The sequence below is a fragment of the Myotis myotis genome, unplaced genomic scaffold, assembly GCF_014108235.1.
Source record: "Myotis myotis isolate mMyoMyo1 unplaced genomic scaffold, mMyoMyo1.p scaffold_m19_p_8, whole genome shotgun sequence".
NCBI classification, from domain to species: domain Eukaryota; kingdom Metazoa; phylum Chordata; class Mammalia; order Chiroptera; family Vespertilionidae; genus Myotis; species Myotis myotis.
Genome location: NW_023416390.1, coordinates 14,136,945 through 14,155,185, shown reverse-complemented (window position 1 = coordinate 14,155,185; position 18,241 = coordinate 14,136,945). Strand labels below are relative to the sequence as shown.

At 41.1% G+C, this 18,241-nt stretch overlaps 1 protein-coding gene across 7 annotated transcripts in view; it reads left to right on the top strand.

Moving 5' to 3' along the window:
• KLF7 (Kruppel like factor 7) overlaps positions 1 to 18,241 on the top strand; it is a 97,397-nt gene that overhangs the window by 42,525 nt on the left and 36,631 nt on the right. For 4 of the 7 annotated variants that reach the window (XM_036320833.1, XM_036320834.1, XM_036320831.1 and 1 more), the window contains one exon: positions 6,067 to 6,697. In XM_036320833.1, coding sequence (XP_036176726.1) covers positions 6,067 to 6,697 — 631 coding nt within the window. Of the gene's footprint in view, positions 1 to 6,066; positions 8,468 to 18,241 lie in introns of all 7 variants that reach the window. The other 3 variants (XR_004969631.1, XR_004969630.1, XM_036320835.1) reach the window with 3 other exon arrangements.

Below are 18,241 nucleotides of genomic sequence, written 5' to 3'. Positions count from 1 at the left end.
TTTGTCTTCTGATAAAATGAAAAAACACAGAAATAAAAACCTAGAATATTTTGTGTTCTAAACACTTGGTTTTAGTGGGATGGCATTGAGGAACCTGGACTAGAGTCTGCCCAACCGAACATAGATATAAGTACAGTGGTGGTGATGGAATGGGTTGTGAGGTGATTCCAGCTCTTTTTTTTTTTTTCATAAAGTTCTAACTCTTACAACTCCATGCCACTTCAGACACTGAGACAGCTCTGCCATCCGAGATAACACAGGTACAAGTTTAGCTCTAAATGATAGTTTTTACTGTTTGAGAACTCACGTGGTATAGCTACTACAATCATTGCTTTTAAGGAGATCATGATCTTAATATTAATAAACCAGCCATATCACCAGTTTATGGGCTCTTAGATTCATTTTGGAGATTCTGTTTGTTTGTCCAGGATTGAAGAGGGGTGGCTTTCAACACTTGGCAGTCAGTGTATTTTCTTAACTCCATTTTTTTTTCTAGACCAGGCTTCTTGCAAGAGATAGACTTTATGCTGAACTCAGAATGAAAATGATTAGTGGGAGGGAAGATGAAAGATTGTGCCAAGCATGTGGGCATAACAGAAAATAAAGGAAAATAGGCGAAGGATATCCTTTCAGGAGAGTTATAGGGGAAATGGCAAAAGTGCCTAGAGATGTTTGTAATCCTGACTGGCAAGTTTCAAGTAATTTATGATGAGATAAGGATAGGTTGAACAAAAATCATTTTTGTGCTCTTGGCATCATCATGCCCCTATATGACCTAATTTCTTACATATCTGTTGATTCCGTGAAAGTAACTACCTTTTGCCAACAGCAAGGAGATTTTGGTGAACTTAATTTGTGCTACAAGACTTGGGATATCCTGTTCTCCATCAGCTTCTGACTTTGTAACCTATCATGGAAGTAGTAGGCCTGACAATAATAGGTTTGAACTTTTTTTTCTTTTCTTTTTTTAAACTAGGTCTTGGATTATCTCTTATTTATTTATTTATTTATTTTAATCTTTAATTTCTTTATTGGTTAAGGTATTACAAATGTGTCCTCATCCCACCACTAACCCCCAACCTCCCCCCGCCCCCCCAACTCATGCTCTCATCCCCCTGTTGTCTGTGTCCATTGGTTTGGCTTATATGTATGCATACAAGTCTAAGGATTATCTCTCTTTTAAATAAATTTATCTTTATTGTTGAAAGTAATAAAGATGGATTAGTGGGGGAAAGGAGGAATTTTCTCTTTTAATAAGCATTTCAACTAGTAATAAGGCTATGAACAAAATGGAGAAGGTATTTAAAAAGATTTAAGGATGATCATTTTAAAACTAATTTCATGTGATATTTGTTAAGAAATTGGGAGAAGAAACCATGCATTTCAAAGTTATGATATCAGAAAGCCTTCATAAAGCTCATCTGTGATTTACTAAGAAGATCACTTTGTACTGGGCACATTTCCTTCCCATTGTTGACTCTAAAGGATTTTGGAGGGGGTGGAGGTTGAGCCAGTGGCTCAAGCATGTAGTTGTATTGTTAGGTGAGGCTGGGAGCTGAGGGAAGCCTCCTTTCTCCAAGGTATGGTACTAGACATATTTGTCATTGAGATGTGCCAACTCTGATCTGAGTTTGTTGAGAGTGTTGGTTTTGGTAGACAAACATTTGAATTCTCTATCCAAACTTACCATCTGAAGATGCTCCTCGTTTGCTGTTGGGTTGTTTTCTTCTCTTTCTTTCTCTCTCTTTTGAAATTATTTAGGCTTACAGAGAAGTGGCAAAAATAGTACATACAGTTCCATCTACACGTGGCTCAGCTTCCCCTAACGTTACATAACCAAAGCATAATGATCAGAACCAAGAAATTGCTATTAATACGATACCATTAACTAATCTGTACACTTTATTTGAAATACATATTCTCCCCACCAATGTCCTTTTTAAAATCCAGGATCCAGGCTGGGATTCATTGCATTTCGTTGTTATGTCTGTCTCCCAGTCTCCTTCAATCTGTGACAGCTTCTCAGTCTTCCCTTGTTCATCATGACCTTGATACTTCTAAAGAGTACTGGCTAGTTATTTTGTAAAATGCCCCTCAATTTGGATTGGTCTGATGTTTTCTCATGATTAGGTTGAGGTTATTTATTTTTAGTAGGAATGACACAGAAAAACATTGTGCCCTTGACAGCCTATCATATCAGGAATGCATGATATAAATGTTTCTTATTACTAGTGCTGCCAACTTTGATCATATGGTTAAGGTGGTACATGCCAGGTTTCTCTACTGTAAAATTATTTTTTTTGTCTTTGTAATTAATAATTTGTTGGGAGATACATGTTGAGACCAGGCAAATACCTTGTTTCTCATTATATTGCCATCTACTAATTTTAACATCCATTGTTGATTCTTGCCTGTAGTCATTATTACTTTGTTGTTTGCCTAATGGAGATTTTTCTATATCTATCCTTCCTTTTATGTTTATTAGTTGTAATTTTACTGTAACGAGGAGCTGGCCCTTCTTTATTTGTTTATTTATCCTATTTATTTATATCACTATGGACTCACAGATATTCATTTTATTCCATTGGTGAGCATCCATTATTGCCATCATTCTTTTTTTGTTGTTGTTGTTCAAATTGTCCAGATTTGGCCATTCAGAGATCCTTCAAGTTGGCTTCTGAGTCTCTTTGACATATACCACAAGATAGTCTCGGCTCATCTTTTCCAGTCTTTGTCCCAGCCTTTGAATCAACTATTTCTCCAAGGAGTCCTGTTTCCTTTATTGGATAATGACATTTAGAAACCAAGATCATGGTGCCAGGTGTTCTCATTGCTTGTGGGGGTATCTTTGCTTGTAGATTCTTCCCATAGACAGAAGTAGGCAATAGATGTATATAGACTCATATATGTATATACACATTTATTTCTATGTATACCTCTGTGTGGGTATATTAAAATCTATGTGTAAATAATGATGTCTAAAATTCTAACTAAACATCATAGGCATTTCTTAAGGGAGTTCTTATAATCATTAAAAAAAGAACATTGGAGACAAACTTTTGTTTTGGCTTAGAAACAATCTAACATTAAAACCCTCCTCGTTCTTAACATTTTAATCTCCAACATTTTCGATGGGTTTCTGATTGACAGATCTTCTCTATCTAAGCTATACCTCTAGCAGATATTACAAGCAGATTTCTCAAAACAAAAATTATTCCGCAGTGATTTCATAGGGCTATCCAGCACATCCTAATGGTTACTCATGCTTTTCTAATTCTTAGCTTTAATAAGAATGCCCTGTATTAGGATTGCAAGTGACAGCCTCTTATAAGTGGTCCAGATTTTCCTTTATACTGAGATCATTAGTGTGACCCATGTTCACCAGGGACTCAAAGTAGAGCGCACTGGGTAGGTTATTATTTTTTTAAAATATATTTTTATTGATTTCAGAGAGGAAGGGAGAGGGAGAGAGAGATAGAAACATCAATGATGAGAGAGAATCACTGATTGGCTGCCTCCTGCGTGCCCCCTACTGGGGATCGAGCCCACAACCCGGGTATGTACCCTTGACTGGAACCTAACCTGGGACCCTTCAGTCCCCAGGCCGACGCTCTATCCACTGAGCCAAACCAGCGAGGACAGATAGGTTATTTTTTTAATCCTCCCAGAAGAGTATGTAAATGTGTTGAGAATATCTCAGTTCATCAGAACTCTGAACATGAAGTGATATGAGCTTTCTAACAATCACAGCAATATCTAGTGACTTTCAAATATTTGAGCTACAAAGTATATAAGAGGACATGGCATACAAAAGCTCTATCTATAGACAGTGGTGGCTGGGGGTATAAAATAAGTACTTGCATGTGAGGAAGAGAACTGCCTCAAGTACCGCTTATAACTCACGATTCAGCTGATTTTTACCTGGAACATACCTGTGTCTCAAAGGTCTGGTTCTGCCCTTTGGGCAGAGCTGAAGAAGCACTATAGTTGTCCCAGAACACATGTATTGGTGACCATTTCTAGGATTGCTAGCGTCAGCATGGTCCAGGATAGGATGTCAGCGGATGGCTTTGTGTAGATCGACTAAAGTAAAGCTGATTTTATGTTTGTTTAATAGTCATTATGTACCTGTCGAGTGCCAGACACTGTGCTTGGGAGGTGATGGTTTGAAAAGAGAAGGGGAGGTTTAAGGGAGGTTTCAGGAGGAAGATCTTTTAATTCAGAAGTGAACTGACTGGAGCTAACACTGAGGGCTTTAATACTAGAAAGAATAAAGTTATAACTTCCAGCAATGAGATAGAAAAAGGAAAGGGCAATTTTTGAGACATGGAATTCAGAAAAGGGGCAAGTGAGGATAATGCAGATTTCTAGCCTGAGAAGTTGGTAGTGCTGTTTTCAAATATAAAGTGGTCGGAAGCTACTGGCAAGAGCTATTGCTTAATAAATAAAATAGAATCAAACGTTACTTTTCCAATAAGCTTTCCTTGATTAATACCTCCACATGATAGAGTGTAGAATTCCTTGCCCATTCATCCTCTAAGAACTTATCACCACACTTTATGTTACTTGCTATCACCTTGCTTTGTAAACTCATGTCATTTTTAGCTTGTAATTGTTTATTCTGTCCCTGCATCACATGGACTTACTACTGTCTCCTTCTAACACAGAGAGAACCTTGCACCTTGCTGTGGACACTGTAGTTGAATGAACACTTGTGACTTGAGTGTTGAATGAAGACTGGAACCAGTCATTAGTTTATACTATTAAAAACCAGTAGTGAGACCCAGAGGTGAATCATAGCTAAAAATCTGTTTTTCTTATTCAGTAATGCAGAGTTTTACCCGAGGTTGATTACAAAACCAATCTTTTGAAATGTCACCAGAGTAAAATCTTTGACAGATACAACACAGCTAGGTATATGATTAAAATATATTCTGTACAGAATAAAAGCCTAGAATCAGAACATGGGTTGAAAACATAGAAGCTCTATGGAGGCAGTAAATTAAGAGCTAGTCACATTTTAAATTTGCCATCGGTATTTCTTTGTTGCAGTTCAGGAGTTAGGACAAATTGAGCTGGTGTAAGTTAGCACCATGGTTTTATACAAGATTCTGGCAGACTAGGATTTTTAAGTGAGGAGAGCTTTTAGACCAGAAATGTAAATATCCATTTTTGCCATAAAAATGCTTTCACCATCTTGCAAAGACCCACGTGTACCAGGGATGAAGATTTGTTGAAATTCGGAACTTCTTGTTCCCTTTTCTCTATATCTTTACCAGGTGGAAGCTTTATGTTGAAATTAGATGGGGTTTTATCATTGACAAGTCAAATAGCTGTGTTTGAACTTGTTTTGATCACATAGAGATGTTAAACCATGGTAATGGACTCGTGCTCCTTGCTACAAAACAGGTAGCAATTGTATTTTTAACAACTTCCTGTAAACACGGGGTTTTGTCTTGTACATCAAAGGTGTTACAAAGGCATTCTTTTACAACAGTATTCATTCCTGATGGTTAGGCAGTCCATGTTCCAGGCCGGCCTTGACGTCGGCTGCTTGTGGCTTAGGTCACCCCTTGGTTTGGGTGGACACGCTTTGTTTTTCAGAGCAAGTTGGAAAGTGGCTTAGTTTTGTGGTTTGCTCATCTAGTAGAGAAACGAAATTGCACTGTGGGGAGCCTTGTCTTGGTATGAAAACCTTGTCTGATTCTATTGCTTCGTGCTTAGATGGGAGCTCCTAGGGAGTATCTCATCTGCTGAGTTGGACTGTGGGGCAGGAGGTCATTTTAACATTGAATGTTCTCTGAGATCTTGATGGTGTGAGATGGCCTTTCCGGGCCTCGAGTTCCCCATCAGTTCTAGCAGTTGAACTCCTAGAATGTGACCCTCTGAACCCTTCAGGAGTACTCAGGGAGTGAATAACAAGGTCGTACCTGTCAGTAGGAGAATTCCACATCCGAGCCATGAAACCCTTCTCTGTGTCTTCCCGAATCTGCCTCCTGTGCCTGTCAGCATGTGGCCTCCTGGTGTTCTTTGCCTCTGATAGCTGTTTCTCTCCCCCTCCTGCAGACATGCCTTGAATTGGAACGCTACCTGCAGACGGAGCCCAGGAGGATCTCGGAGACCTTTGGTGAGGACTTGGACTGTTTCCTGCGGGCTTCTCCTCCCCCGTGCATCGAGGAGAGCTTCCGGCGCTTAGACCCCCTGCTGCTCCCCGTGGAAGCGGCCATCTGCGAGAAGAGCTCGGCCGTGGACATTTTGCTCTCTCGGGACAAGTTGCTCTCGGAGACCTGCCTCAGTCTCCAGCCAACCAGCTCTTCTCTGGACAGCTACACAGCCGTCAACCAGGCCCAGCTCAACGCAGTGACCTCATTAACGCCCCCATCGTCCCCTGAGCTCAGCCGCCATCTGGTCAAAACCTCACAGACTCTCTCAGCCGTGGATGGCACAGTGACGTTGAAACTGGTGGCCAAGAAGGCTGCGCTCAGCTCGGTCAAGGTGGGAGGGGTGGCGACGGCGGCAGCAGCCGTGGCGGCAGCTGGGACAGTTAAGAGTGGACAGAGCGACAGTGAACAAGGAGGGGTAGGGGCCGAGGCATGCCCCGAAAACAAGAAGAGGGTTCACCGCTGTCAGTTTAACGGGTGCCGGAAAGTTTATACAAAAAGCTCCCACTTAAAGGCCCACCAGAGGACTCACACAGGTAGTGGTACAAGTCGGCCGCACGTGGCTTCTTCTTTTTCCTCCCTTAGCCTCCTGGTGGGAAGGGCTTCTCTCTGTTCATCCCTGCCAACGAGGAGGTGATAGAGAGGAGGGCCTGGGTGGGGACGCACATGACTCACTTGTTGCCTTAAGATGTGCGGTTGCCCTGAGCACAGCACACGGGTGTGTCCCTTGCAGGCTGTGAGATCCGTTCAGAGGCCATGCCCCCTGCAGCATAGGATCAAACAGTTCCCAGGATGCCGGAGCGGGGCCCTGCCCTCGTAGTGACTCACAGCCCTCCGTGACACATGCGCTTGTCTCTCTCTGACACTTTTCATTGTTTTGTGAGCGTAGTTCTGCCGTTCGATCAACCCCGGAATCCGAGGAGGTACAGTCGAAAGAATTCACAGTTAAACAAGGTAGCTGGGGTGTCCCCCTTCCCTCTTTGCCCAGCATCCCTGATTTTTCATCAAAGTCACCAACAGCAGGGGGGTTTCAGAGTTCATTAGATGCGATCATTCTATAATTAATTGGCATCTCCTCTTTTGCATTGTTCTCTGGCGCATGCTTTATGGAGAGATGGCGGAATGGCTTTTTAATGAGCTTGTTACCGAGGAGTTGCTGAAGTGATTACATTGCTATGTGTGTGGTGGGGGCGGGCGGGGACCGAAGGACTCCGTATTTTCCTCAGGACTTGTGTAGTGACTCCCAGGAATCAGATTGATCTTTGGAGCAAATGGGATAATTTGGAAGAGTGGGATTTACTGAGAAAAGGCTGACATTGGCGCTTCCCTTGGAACTGGTCTTTGTTCTCTGCTTTGAGATGGAAGCATAGGGCTGGGGTCTCTTCTTGGTGTTAGCATCCTTGGAGCAATTACTGTCGGTGGTGGGTTTTAAATGAGTCCTTGGCAGTGTATTTGCCTGTATGGTCTTTGCCTACTGCTTGCACAGTATAAGCTGAACAGGGAGCCCTCCAAACATCTAAGCAACAGGATAAGTATTGTTGGAGAGAAGTGAGGGATACATCTAAGTTAGGAGGTGTCTGGCGAGAGTTCTTTCGGGGCTCACCGCTTGTCTTTCTGGTGCTCTGGTGGCTTGTGGGCTGTGCCACCAAGGGGATGTGCAGTGCAAAGTTCATTGGCTGGAAAAGCAGAAAACCTGGGTTCTAGTTTTAACTCTGCCACTTACTCGCTCAGTGACCTTGAATGTGTCCCTTTGCCTCATGGGCCTCATTGTCCACATCTGTCATATAATCTGACTCTTAAAGCCCCTGTCAGCTCTACTGTTCTGGGGCCTGTGGAATGCCTTTGTTCAGTACAGAGGAACTTTCCTGAATAGAGATGTATGATGTGACTAGAAGAAATCACTGTTTGGAACCACGGAATTACAGTATTCCCATGGGAGGGTGGGGGCTGACAGTGCTTCCTCTGCGCACTGGACTTAGGCATGCACTCCTCCAATTCTGTACTCAATTCCCCTTGGCCCTTGCTCGGTTCGTGGGAAGGTCTCCTAACATCACTTCTGCGTCTTGGGGCTCAGGTGCAGAGTCCCACTCACAGTTTCCCATCAGAGTTTGGGTTCAAGTTCTCCACTCCACATACACCAAGGCTAAGGCTTCCTGTTGTCAGCGTTATTTCTCCCTGATGTTGTCCTGAAGGTCGTTTCTTTCTCAAGTCAATGAGTAAAGCAATGACAAGCCATTGCAGTGTTCCAGACTTCAGTCCTGACTCATCTCCCGCTCCCCACAGGAAACTAGAGAAAGCAGGATGAGGTGAGAATGTCCAGTTTTGTTTGGGTTGTGGAATGCATGCTGGTGGACACATTTCTGAATTATTGACATTAAGACAGGCTACGTCCTGCCTTGTGTGGTGGCTGGGCAGCTCTGGGGAAGCAGAGATTCCTTTTGGGGGGGAGCCCAGAGCATTTTTTTCTTTTTTTAACCCCTTCTTCCCAAAAGATGTGTCAGAAGGACAACTCTTTGGAGTGTTGTGTTATTTGGTGCTTTGTTTGGGGGGCATTGTGTGCTTGGTGATCATCAAGGTGGAGCTCATGTGTTCCCTAGCACCTATGCCCACTTACATGGGGTGGACGCCTCCACGTCGGGAAGTCGCCCGCGGAGGCCCCACGCATTATTGGAAAGGCAGCGGTGCAGAATGGTTGAGAGCAGGGCTTTGTAGGCAGGTGGACTTGGCTTTGAGCTCTGGCTCTACCACTTCCTGGATTTATGACCTGGATAAGTTATTTATCTTCACTGAGTCTCATCTTCTTTATCTGGAAGATGGGTACAGCTGTGTTCACCTCCTAGATTGCTTTGAGGATTAAGTGGGAAACTATATGCAAAATACTTGTAAAAGCTTATTAAAAGACTAGAGGCATGATGCACAAAATTCGTGCAAGAGTAGGCCTGCGCAGCCCCGGCTGCCTCAGCCCTCACAGCTCGGCTTTGTCCGGACAGGACAGTCATCCGGACGGTTGTTCTGCTGTTTAGTGTTCGGTGGATTTGCATATTATGCTTTTATTATTATAGATAGCATATGGTTAGTTGTAGATGTTACTATTGCTGTTGATGTTGATTAGTGATGATTGCATGAAAATAAAGCCCCGCAACTTTAAGTCACTTAGCCAAAGTAAAATATAGGCAAAGAGCAAGAAGCTTTTCTGTCCTCACTCCCGCACTTTCTGTGTGGGGCTGATGATGTTCATAGACACTGGTGGTGGAGGGCGAGACTGGACATGCAAGCATTGGCCATTGACGTTGTCACTAATGTGACCAGGGATTTTCTAAGACAACACAGGAAGCAATTGCCTGGCATCCTCAAAGCCAAGCATGGAGGGAAAAGTAGCTGCTGTAAGAAAGAGAAACAGACAGGAGAGAGGCAGAGGTGGGGATGAGGAATGGGGAGAGGGAATATGAATTAATTTGGATTAAGTGGATGAGAATCAGAAGTATTTATTTGGAATTGGTGTGAATGGGGCACATGGGGAACTGCAAACAAAGGTGATAATTTATGTGGTGTGGATGAACTAAGAATAATGGAGAAAGCATGAAGGATGGAATCAAATTAAGTGCAAGCATATCAAGGAAATGGACTAGTAAAAGCTCGAGGGCAAAGGTATATGGTGATGGGAATTCAGGAAGAGTCTGCTGATATGAGTGAGTGGGCTGGGGAGAGCGGTGACCTAAGGTTGAAATACAGTTTAAAAAAATGGGTTCTGGTTGGATTCTGGCAAGTTGTTTTAACACAGGGCTCACTTTAATTCAGTGAAAAGGTTTCCTTATCTTTCAGTTGGGGAAGTGTTTGGGGACAGAAAAAAAATGAGAACTATTCAAGAGAAATAGGGGAAATATTGGCATTTTGTTCTCTAGAGTGTATGTGTGTATATATATATATGTATCTTTTATATATTCATATATTGAAAAGGAGACAGTTGCAAAAATGAAATAAAATAATGTGTAGGTCTCTGTCTATGCATAAGAAAGACAATACTTTGTTAGTAAGCTGGGATTGCTTGCATTGAGGAATTTTTAAAGTGTTACTCATTTAATCTTTATATAGCTAGAATTTAGAATTTACTGAGCTGGAAAAGAAAGGTATGCTCCCCCCCACACCCCAAACCCTTTGGTTGGTTTTTGAGGATGCTGAATCCTTTAAACTTTTTGCCCTGGAGGATGTTAGGCAATGAGGTGATTTTTTTTTTTCCCAGGTAGCAGATGTTCAAGTTGGTAGCTTGGGCACAAATGCTGATTACCTAAGGAGGTGAAGTTATGGATGGGGGACTCAGGGGTGGGGTGGGGAAGAAGATGAGGCAGAGCCTGGGACAAAGGGAATATTGTGAAGCAGCAGAATCTCAGTGAAAGGAAGCACATAAAAATGGACATATGGTTTATTCATTGGGAAGAGCATTTAGTGCTGGCATGAGCATAAATGTCCTTTAGCCGCCAAGCCGTTCAAACCTTTCTCTCCCACTCTGTGTGCTGGTCTTTGTATAATGTATTCTTCTTTCTCAGTAATTCAGCCATTATGATCATCATTTTATCCATCTTCTTGGAGTCAGCTAAGTAATCCTAATATTTTGATGCAGGAGAAATCTTTACTTTCAGTTTCCCCCAAAATCACCAATTTGCTCATTTTTAGCAAAAATCAATTTGTTAAACTGTTAGTAGATTCTATGCAAAAAGAAAAATAATTATTTTTTTACATTTCTTCTTGATCACGTCTGAGATGGAAAAAAAAGCATCTGATTGAAATGATGCTTTGTGTTCAATGAGCAGACTTTCCTGGTATGGAGATTCATGTGAAAGCTTGTTCACATTTACACAAGGAAGAATGAATCCTGTTGGTAGTTAGGACAAAGGCCAGCAATGAAATATTTGGTTGTTGGTCACAGAGGAGGGAGAAAAGAGGCCACGTTCTCACATGTGCTATTTGGAGGGTCCTCTGTAGGGACTGGGCTTGCTTTAGTCTAATATATGGGTGGTGATGAGCACATTCTAGATTTTGCAATGGAGGGCGTAAAGGGTTGTTTTCAGGTGGAAAGGTAATACAAGTGTGCAATTAGCATTTTATATCTGCTTTGGGGCAGGTCATAATGAATTAAGATGTGGTGCAATCTCTAAATTTAATTAGGATTTAGGGAAATAGTTTGCTTTTAAATGAAAAGGTGTCTAAAAATATTACAAACAAAAAGATGAGCGTTGTGTTTAAGAGGCAAACAAAGTGCTTATTTTATACATATAATGAAAGTTCTTTAAAGGTGAAATATACATTACTTATTCAACAAACATAAAGCACTTGCAATGCAATTTTTGAAGTCTTCTAAAAATATAACCCTTTTAATCCTCATATTAACATAATGACATAGGCACTATTTTTATTTCATAAATGAGGAAAATGAGGTCCAGAGAGGTCAAGTAACTCGTCCAACTTCACATAACTCTTAGGTGGCTGGTCCAGGATGCTAATAAAACACTGTTGCTCCCATCCAAGCTCTGTTGTGCTAGCTAATGAAGGAAAAAGAAGTCAAGTAGGTATTTTTCTTAATAACCCATTAGTAAGAAGAAATGAGAAACATATAGTTGAAATACAAATTGACAATGGAAAATACTTTAAGTGTCTCCTAAATAGATAAAAGTTGGGCAAGTCTTTAAAACGTAGTACATCATCAAATGACTAAGACCCAGAACAAGGAAATTACAAAGAAATGGTGTTCCATTTCCAGGCCCATTGTTGTTACTACTGTAGCTACTGTTATGTGATCATTACTATTAAACCAGTTTTTTAACCTTAAGATTAAGGAGAGACTTTTTTGTAACAGCCCCAATACACTCATTAAAATGACAAGTGTTGCGCCCTGGCCGGTTTGGCTCAGTGGATAGACCGTCGGCCTGCGGACTAAAGGGTCTCAGGTTCGATTCCGGTCAAGGGCATGTACCTTGGTTGCGGGCACATCCCCAGTGGGAGGTGTGCAGGAGGCAGCTGATCAGTGTTTCTCTCTCATTGATGTTTCTAACTCTCTATCCCTCTCCCTTCCTCTCTGTAAAAAATCAATAAAATATATTAAAAAAATAAAATAAAATGACAAGTGTTAACACTCTATACCTGTGAAATAAGAAAGGCAAACATTATCACATACAGGGGAAACTGAGGACCAACAATGTAAATATGTCTTAGCTCAAGTTATACAACCTGCCATGGGCAGAAGTAAAATTTGACCACTATCTCCTGTCCCTCAGGCTTGCATCTTATTTAATAGATCATCTTGCTTCTTATTTACTTTGTTCATTCAGTCATTCCATGAACGGATATTAAGTGCCCATAGATGTCAGGCGCTGTGCCACGGACACAGGATTTATAGAATTGGGTTGGGCAGGGGGGAAGGCTCAAGGAAGACAAAGCGTTAAATGGCAGGGTTTGGGGGGGGGGGGAGGCTCCTGTCACTGGTCAGAAGCAGCATGGATGATTCTGAGATAAAAAGTCACTTTTCTCTTTCTGGACAGGGCATTTATGGGTGCTGTTCATGTTTTTAAATGATGCCAATGTGATAAAACGCTAATGTATATAAATAGAAGCCCTGTTTCAAGGTCAGGCATATCAGCAGGACAAAATTAAATACTTTACTCTAGAACTCTAGGGGGCCCATCAACCACTTTCAACCTCCTTGGTGCCATAGATAAGAATTCTTTGAATTTATACAATAGCAGCTGAAATAGGGCAATTTTAAGACACTGAAGGGCCTTTAATATGCTGAGACACAGGACGGCTAATGTTTATCCATGTATTGAGGCAGAAACTCATTAAACCCCAATTATGGGAGGGAAACTAGAATACGAGTTAACTGTTCAGTTCACAAAGTAAAGAGAGTTTAATAGGAGCATTTGGCATCTTGGATTTAGCGTACTCAAGATTTAAAAGAAGGAGGTTGCAAAGAAGGAGTGTGAATGAGGTGGTAGAAAACAACTGATGGGAGAATTTATGAATCAGAAAATCTTCCGAGTTTCACCCATGATAATTTAGCAATATGTTAGCTTTTAACATTTATGAAGATAAATCTAGCTAAACATATAGTGGGTATATCTTAAACTCAGCATATACACAGCGAGCACATTTATTTTATAATTATAATGTGGTAATAAATGTAGGCTTTGGGACATTCCTATTCCAGATGTCCTTTTAATGGATAATTAGTAGTCACAAAGTAAATGAACATGTTAAAATAAGGATGGAAGAGAAAGTCAAAACATGCAGTTAACACATATTTCATCAGACACTATTTATTGAAAACCTACTATATGAGACAGTATTCCTTCCCCCATTTCTGAGGACCTTGCTTTTTGATGCAAAAGCCTGAAATACATTTTCATCGAGTCATTATATTTGGAAACTGATCTCAAAAGAGAACAGAGCATGGGTTGTTGGTGGGAGGTAAGATGGAGGGAAGAGAATAGAGGAATCTCATTTCAAAAAAGGCAGCGGAAGCAATAGAATTTTATAAACTTGAGGATTTAAAGATGAAGTCATCCCTGATAGAGAAGAGAAAAGGAGGGTCATGAGGAGACTGCATAGTTGAAGGAATGACGTGGGGAAGGCCAGCGTGAACTTTAAAGAAAACTTCCCTTTAACAACTAGATGATGTACAGAAGCATTTCTGTTATAATACGAACGTTAATGACCATGATGATCATAGCCATTCAGTACATATTATATTAGGAGGTTTGAGGAAAGTTAAATGGAGCTTTCTAAAGAGTGCAGACTAAGATTATATAAAAATTAATTGTAGTAGGCAATATTTTTTTTTAATGTCTCCTTCAGTTGAAACATTAATGGAATAATTCTGTTTGAATCAGAAAAAAAGGGAGTTTAAGGAAACCATATGTAAAATAAAAGTGAAAACAAAACCCTTTTTAAAAAAACTTTGTAATGATTTATTTATTTTTAGAAATCTCTTTTTTTTAACATTTTAAAAATTGATTTTAGAGAGAGGAAGGGAGAGAGAGAAACATCCATGTGAGAGAGAAACAGTGATCAGTTTGCCTCTGGCAAGCACGCTCCAACTAGGGATCAAACCCACAATCTGGGTATGTGCCCCGATGGAGGGAATTGAACCCGCCACCTTTTGGTGTACTGGATGATGCCACAGCCAACCGAGCCACACCGGCTTGTCATAATTCTTTTTTTAAAAATTGGTTAAGCTGTAGCCGGTTTGGCTCAGTGGGTAAAGCGTCGGCCTATGGACTGAAAGGTCCCAGGTTCGATTCCGGTCAAGGGCATGTACCTTGGTTGCGGGCACATCCCCAATAGGAGGTGTGCAGGAGGCAGCTGATCGATGTTTCTCTCTCATCGATGTTTCTATCTCTCTCTCTCTCTCCCTTCCTCTCTGTAAAAAATCAGTAAAATATATTTTTAAAAAATTGGTTAAACTCGAAGGACAGGTAAAAAATATTTGTAAAATGGTGTATTTTTCTTTGAAGACGATCCAGTTTGAACTGAGTAGAAATTAGAGTTAAACCTTGAAAATGGATCATGAGCAAACATACTTTTTATTTAAGGAAGTTAGTTCTGATAAGTGAACCCAGCCCACATGGGCCTGTGTGTAATGGGACTCCAGGTCTGCCAGGCGACTCCGGTACCAATGGAGAGAGCCGGGCTCTTTCTAACCAGACAGTTTCGATTTGTCCCCACCCTAATGGAGGCGAAGTGGATGGCCCTGGGCAAACCTGTTTCTGAAATCTCAGTTTCTTCCTTTCTCATGCCCCACCTTATACCTGCTGTTTCCTGCACGAGCCACTTCCTGCCTCTGAAGCCTTCCTTTACCCTCCTTTGCAGCAGAAACGGTCTGGCAGCAGTGCACTGTGGATTGGTAGATTACACATCCATCAACCAGTGTACAACAATGAAATCTTTATTATTATTTTTATGTTCAACTGTGGGAGACTCTTCATGGAATTGCAGGGATCTGTGAGTCAAGCTGGGGGTGGGGGGTGATGGGTCTAGAGCAGCATCCACCACCTCTACTCCCACCCTGACCCTCTCCCCTACTACTAGATTTTCTACATTTTCCAAGAGTAACTGCTTTACAACCATGTAAAAAAAGTAATATAGTGCCATGGCAGTTATTAAGCGAAATGTCAGTAGCAGCAAGATCATTCAAAGTCATCAAAAGCTAGTGACTCGAATGTGCCGGTTATTTGGCCAACCAGTGGTGGCATTGTTCACCCCTCCTGCACCGTTCCCATGGTCAGTGTTAGGACCCACTAGCTTACAAATTAAAAGTCAAGCCACTTAAATTATTTAAGAGTGTCTGTAGACAGAATAAGTTTGCCATGGACTGTCCCACGTGTCTGTTCACCGTACCTTCTTTATCCTCTGTGCTTATTAAGTCTTGGGGACTAACCCGCGATTGGACCTTATAGGCTTTCAGGGGTGGAAGACCAGGCGCCCCACTACCAGTTCCTTATGGAACCTCAGTCCAGTTTTGTCCCAAACCAGGCCCACTTGGCAGACACCCTTCCGCGTTGGACTCTGCATCTTTTCTTTTCTTTCCTTCAGAGGTTATCTGCATTCAGGTTAGACCCCTTTTATTTTGTTTGCAGAATAACATGCGTATATAATTAAAACTCATTTTCTGTTATAAAAAACACTCATCCGGTATCATAAAATATAACTTAGGTTTTTGTTGTTGTCTCTACCTTCAGAATATATCCTCTTCCCATTACTATAACTGACTTAATTTATGGAATTCAGTAAAGTAAAACAGTACTGTCCATGCTGTTTTCGGGTAGCAATGTAAAATTTTTAAAAATCCCAAGTTTATTGGGACAGAACAGTTTCAACCATTTCACTAGGTGAGCTGAAGGTGATTAAAAGCCATCCTCAGCTGACAAAGTTCTTCTCCTCCTTGGAAGAGTATTGCCCAGAGAGGTGCGCTTTGGCGTGTAATGTCTTCCTCTAGAGCAGTGGTTCTCAACCTGTGGGTCGCGACCCCTTTGGGGGTCGAACGACCCTTTCACAGGGGTCGCCTAAGACCATCAGGAAACACATATATAATTACATATTGTTTTTGTGATTCATCACTATGCTTTAATTATGTTCAATTTGTAACAATGAAAATACATCCTGCATATCAGATATTTACATTACGATTCATAACAGTGGCAAAAGTATGAAGTAGCAACGAAAATAATTTTATGGTTGAGGGTCACCACAACATGAGGAACTGTATTAAAGGGTCACGGCATTAGGAAGGTTGAGAACCACTGCTCTAGAGCCCTTGCTGTGTTCATATCAAGATTTTGTAAGAAGGACTATAGATTGTTCCAATATTAAAGCCACGGTTATGAGAGAGGTTCTAGTTGTCTACTGTAGAATTATATAATCAGTGCCCTGAAGAATAGAGCCCAAGAAAAAGGATGAGTCTGGTACATATTCTAATATAAATGAAAGTGTCCCAGCAGAGTGAGAAATTAACCTTTAGAGGTGAAAGGTCTTTCATTGTCATATAAATGGGAAAGAAATCAATCAATCATCTGGCATCAAATCTCGGCACATTGTACATTAAACTGACTTGCTGCCCTCCCCCTCAACCCCCACCAAAAGAGTAGCCAGATGCAGTAGGAAATACTTTAGAATAGCTGTGCAGTAGTCCTATTTAAAAGTTGTCTGTCTTCATTTTGTGGGTTCACATGATTTAATGTCACCTCACTTGAATTCATTAGTGTGATTATGAACTTATAACATGGTGTTTGAACCCCTTTACTATAGGATATGCACACTCTTCACCTGTACTCAACATCTATTGTAGAAAGGAAATAATGATTCTTCATATTGGATTCTCAGTTGGTCATGAGCCTATTGAAACTAGTATTGGTATTTTAAAAAGAGCAACAGAAGGTACATCTTCCTTCTCTGATATAGGTAATAAGACATTTTATGTTCCTAGTGTTCAGCAGAGAGTGTCAAATCAATATGAATAAATTCAAGTACACGGGATTCAGCCTATTTGAAAATGTGGTGAATGGCAAAATGACAGTATGCATTATTAAATATTTTTTGCTTCATTCACATGTAGAATTAGCATGTAGAAAAGGTAGCATGGGCTACTTAGAAATTTAGGCATCGGGCGATTTGCTAGCTTTTTTGTTTTTTCTTTTCTTTCTTTGTTGTTGTTTAGTGTCTCAAAGCTTACAACTAATCTGAATTTGAAACTAAATACTGTCATTACAGAAGATTTTTTTTCTGAGTTCTTCCCATTTCTCTAGGGACAAAATAATGGCCCCTTGAAGCAGTGGAGAAACAGTAATTAGGGCAAATAGTAATACTGTGCATGATTGAGGAAAATGTGAGGAAGGGAGAAAGAAAATGCATCAGACAGACTTGTACAGCCTGTTACTAGGAAACCACATCAGCATTAAATACAGTGTGCTAATTGGCTATCCTCTTTCTGCCTGGGTACCAGCCTGGGCCTGCTACACAGCTGTTTCTGCTCTTTCTGGTTGCTAGGTAACTGCATCATTCCCCCCACCCCCCCTTTGTATTCTGGAGGCTAATTGGCTACTTCTGCTCCTGGTGTTGCTGCTGGGTACCAGTCTGGGCCTGCTGCTCTACTGTTTTCCCGAAGGGACTTAATGGGGGGAGGGGAGGGGAAAGGGAAAGGAGGATATGCTGGCAATTAATGGAGCATAAGTGCAAATTCTACACAATGTCGGGCACCTGCGTCCCCTCATCCTGCTTTCTCAACTAAATCCTGCAGTTATGAAAACATTAGAATCTTGAAGTCTTTCTTTTCTCTGCATTCCTTCTGAATAGGGTTTAAAAGAAACAAGACATTTCAAGACTTATTACTTAAATGATGGATTTGGTCTTAAGAAAGAACTCGCAAATTATTACACATCTATATCTGTCATGGACATGATAGAATTTGTGCAAACATTAAAATTTCTAACTTATTAACAAGGCTTTAAGGATAGTACCAACTCATCTCTTAGATGGACCAAATTCCTTTGTTACCATTCTTCTTATTATTATACAGAGTATAAAGTAAGAAATAA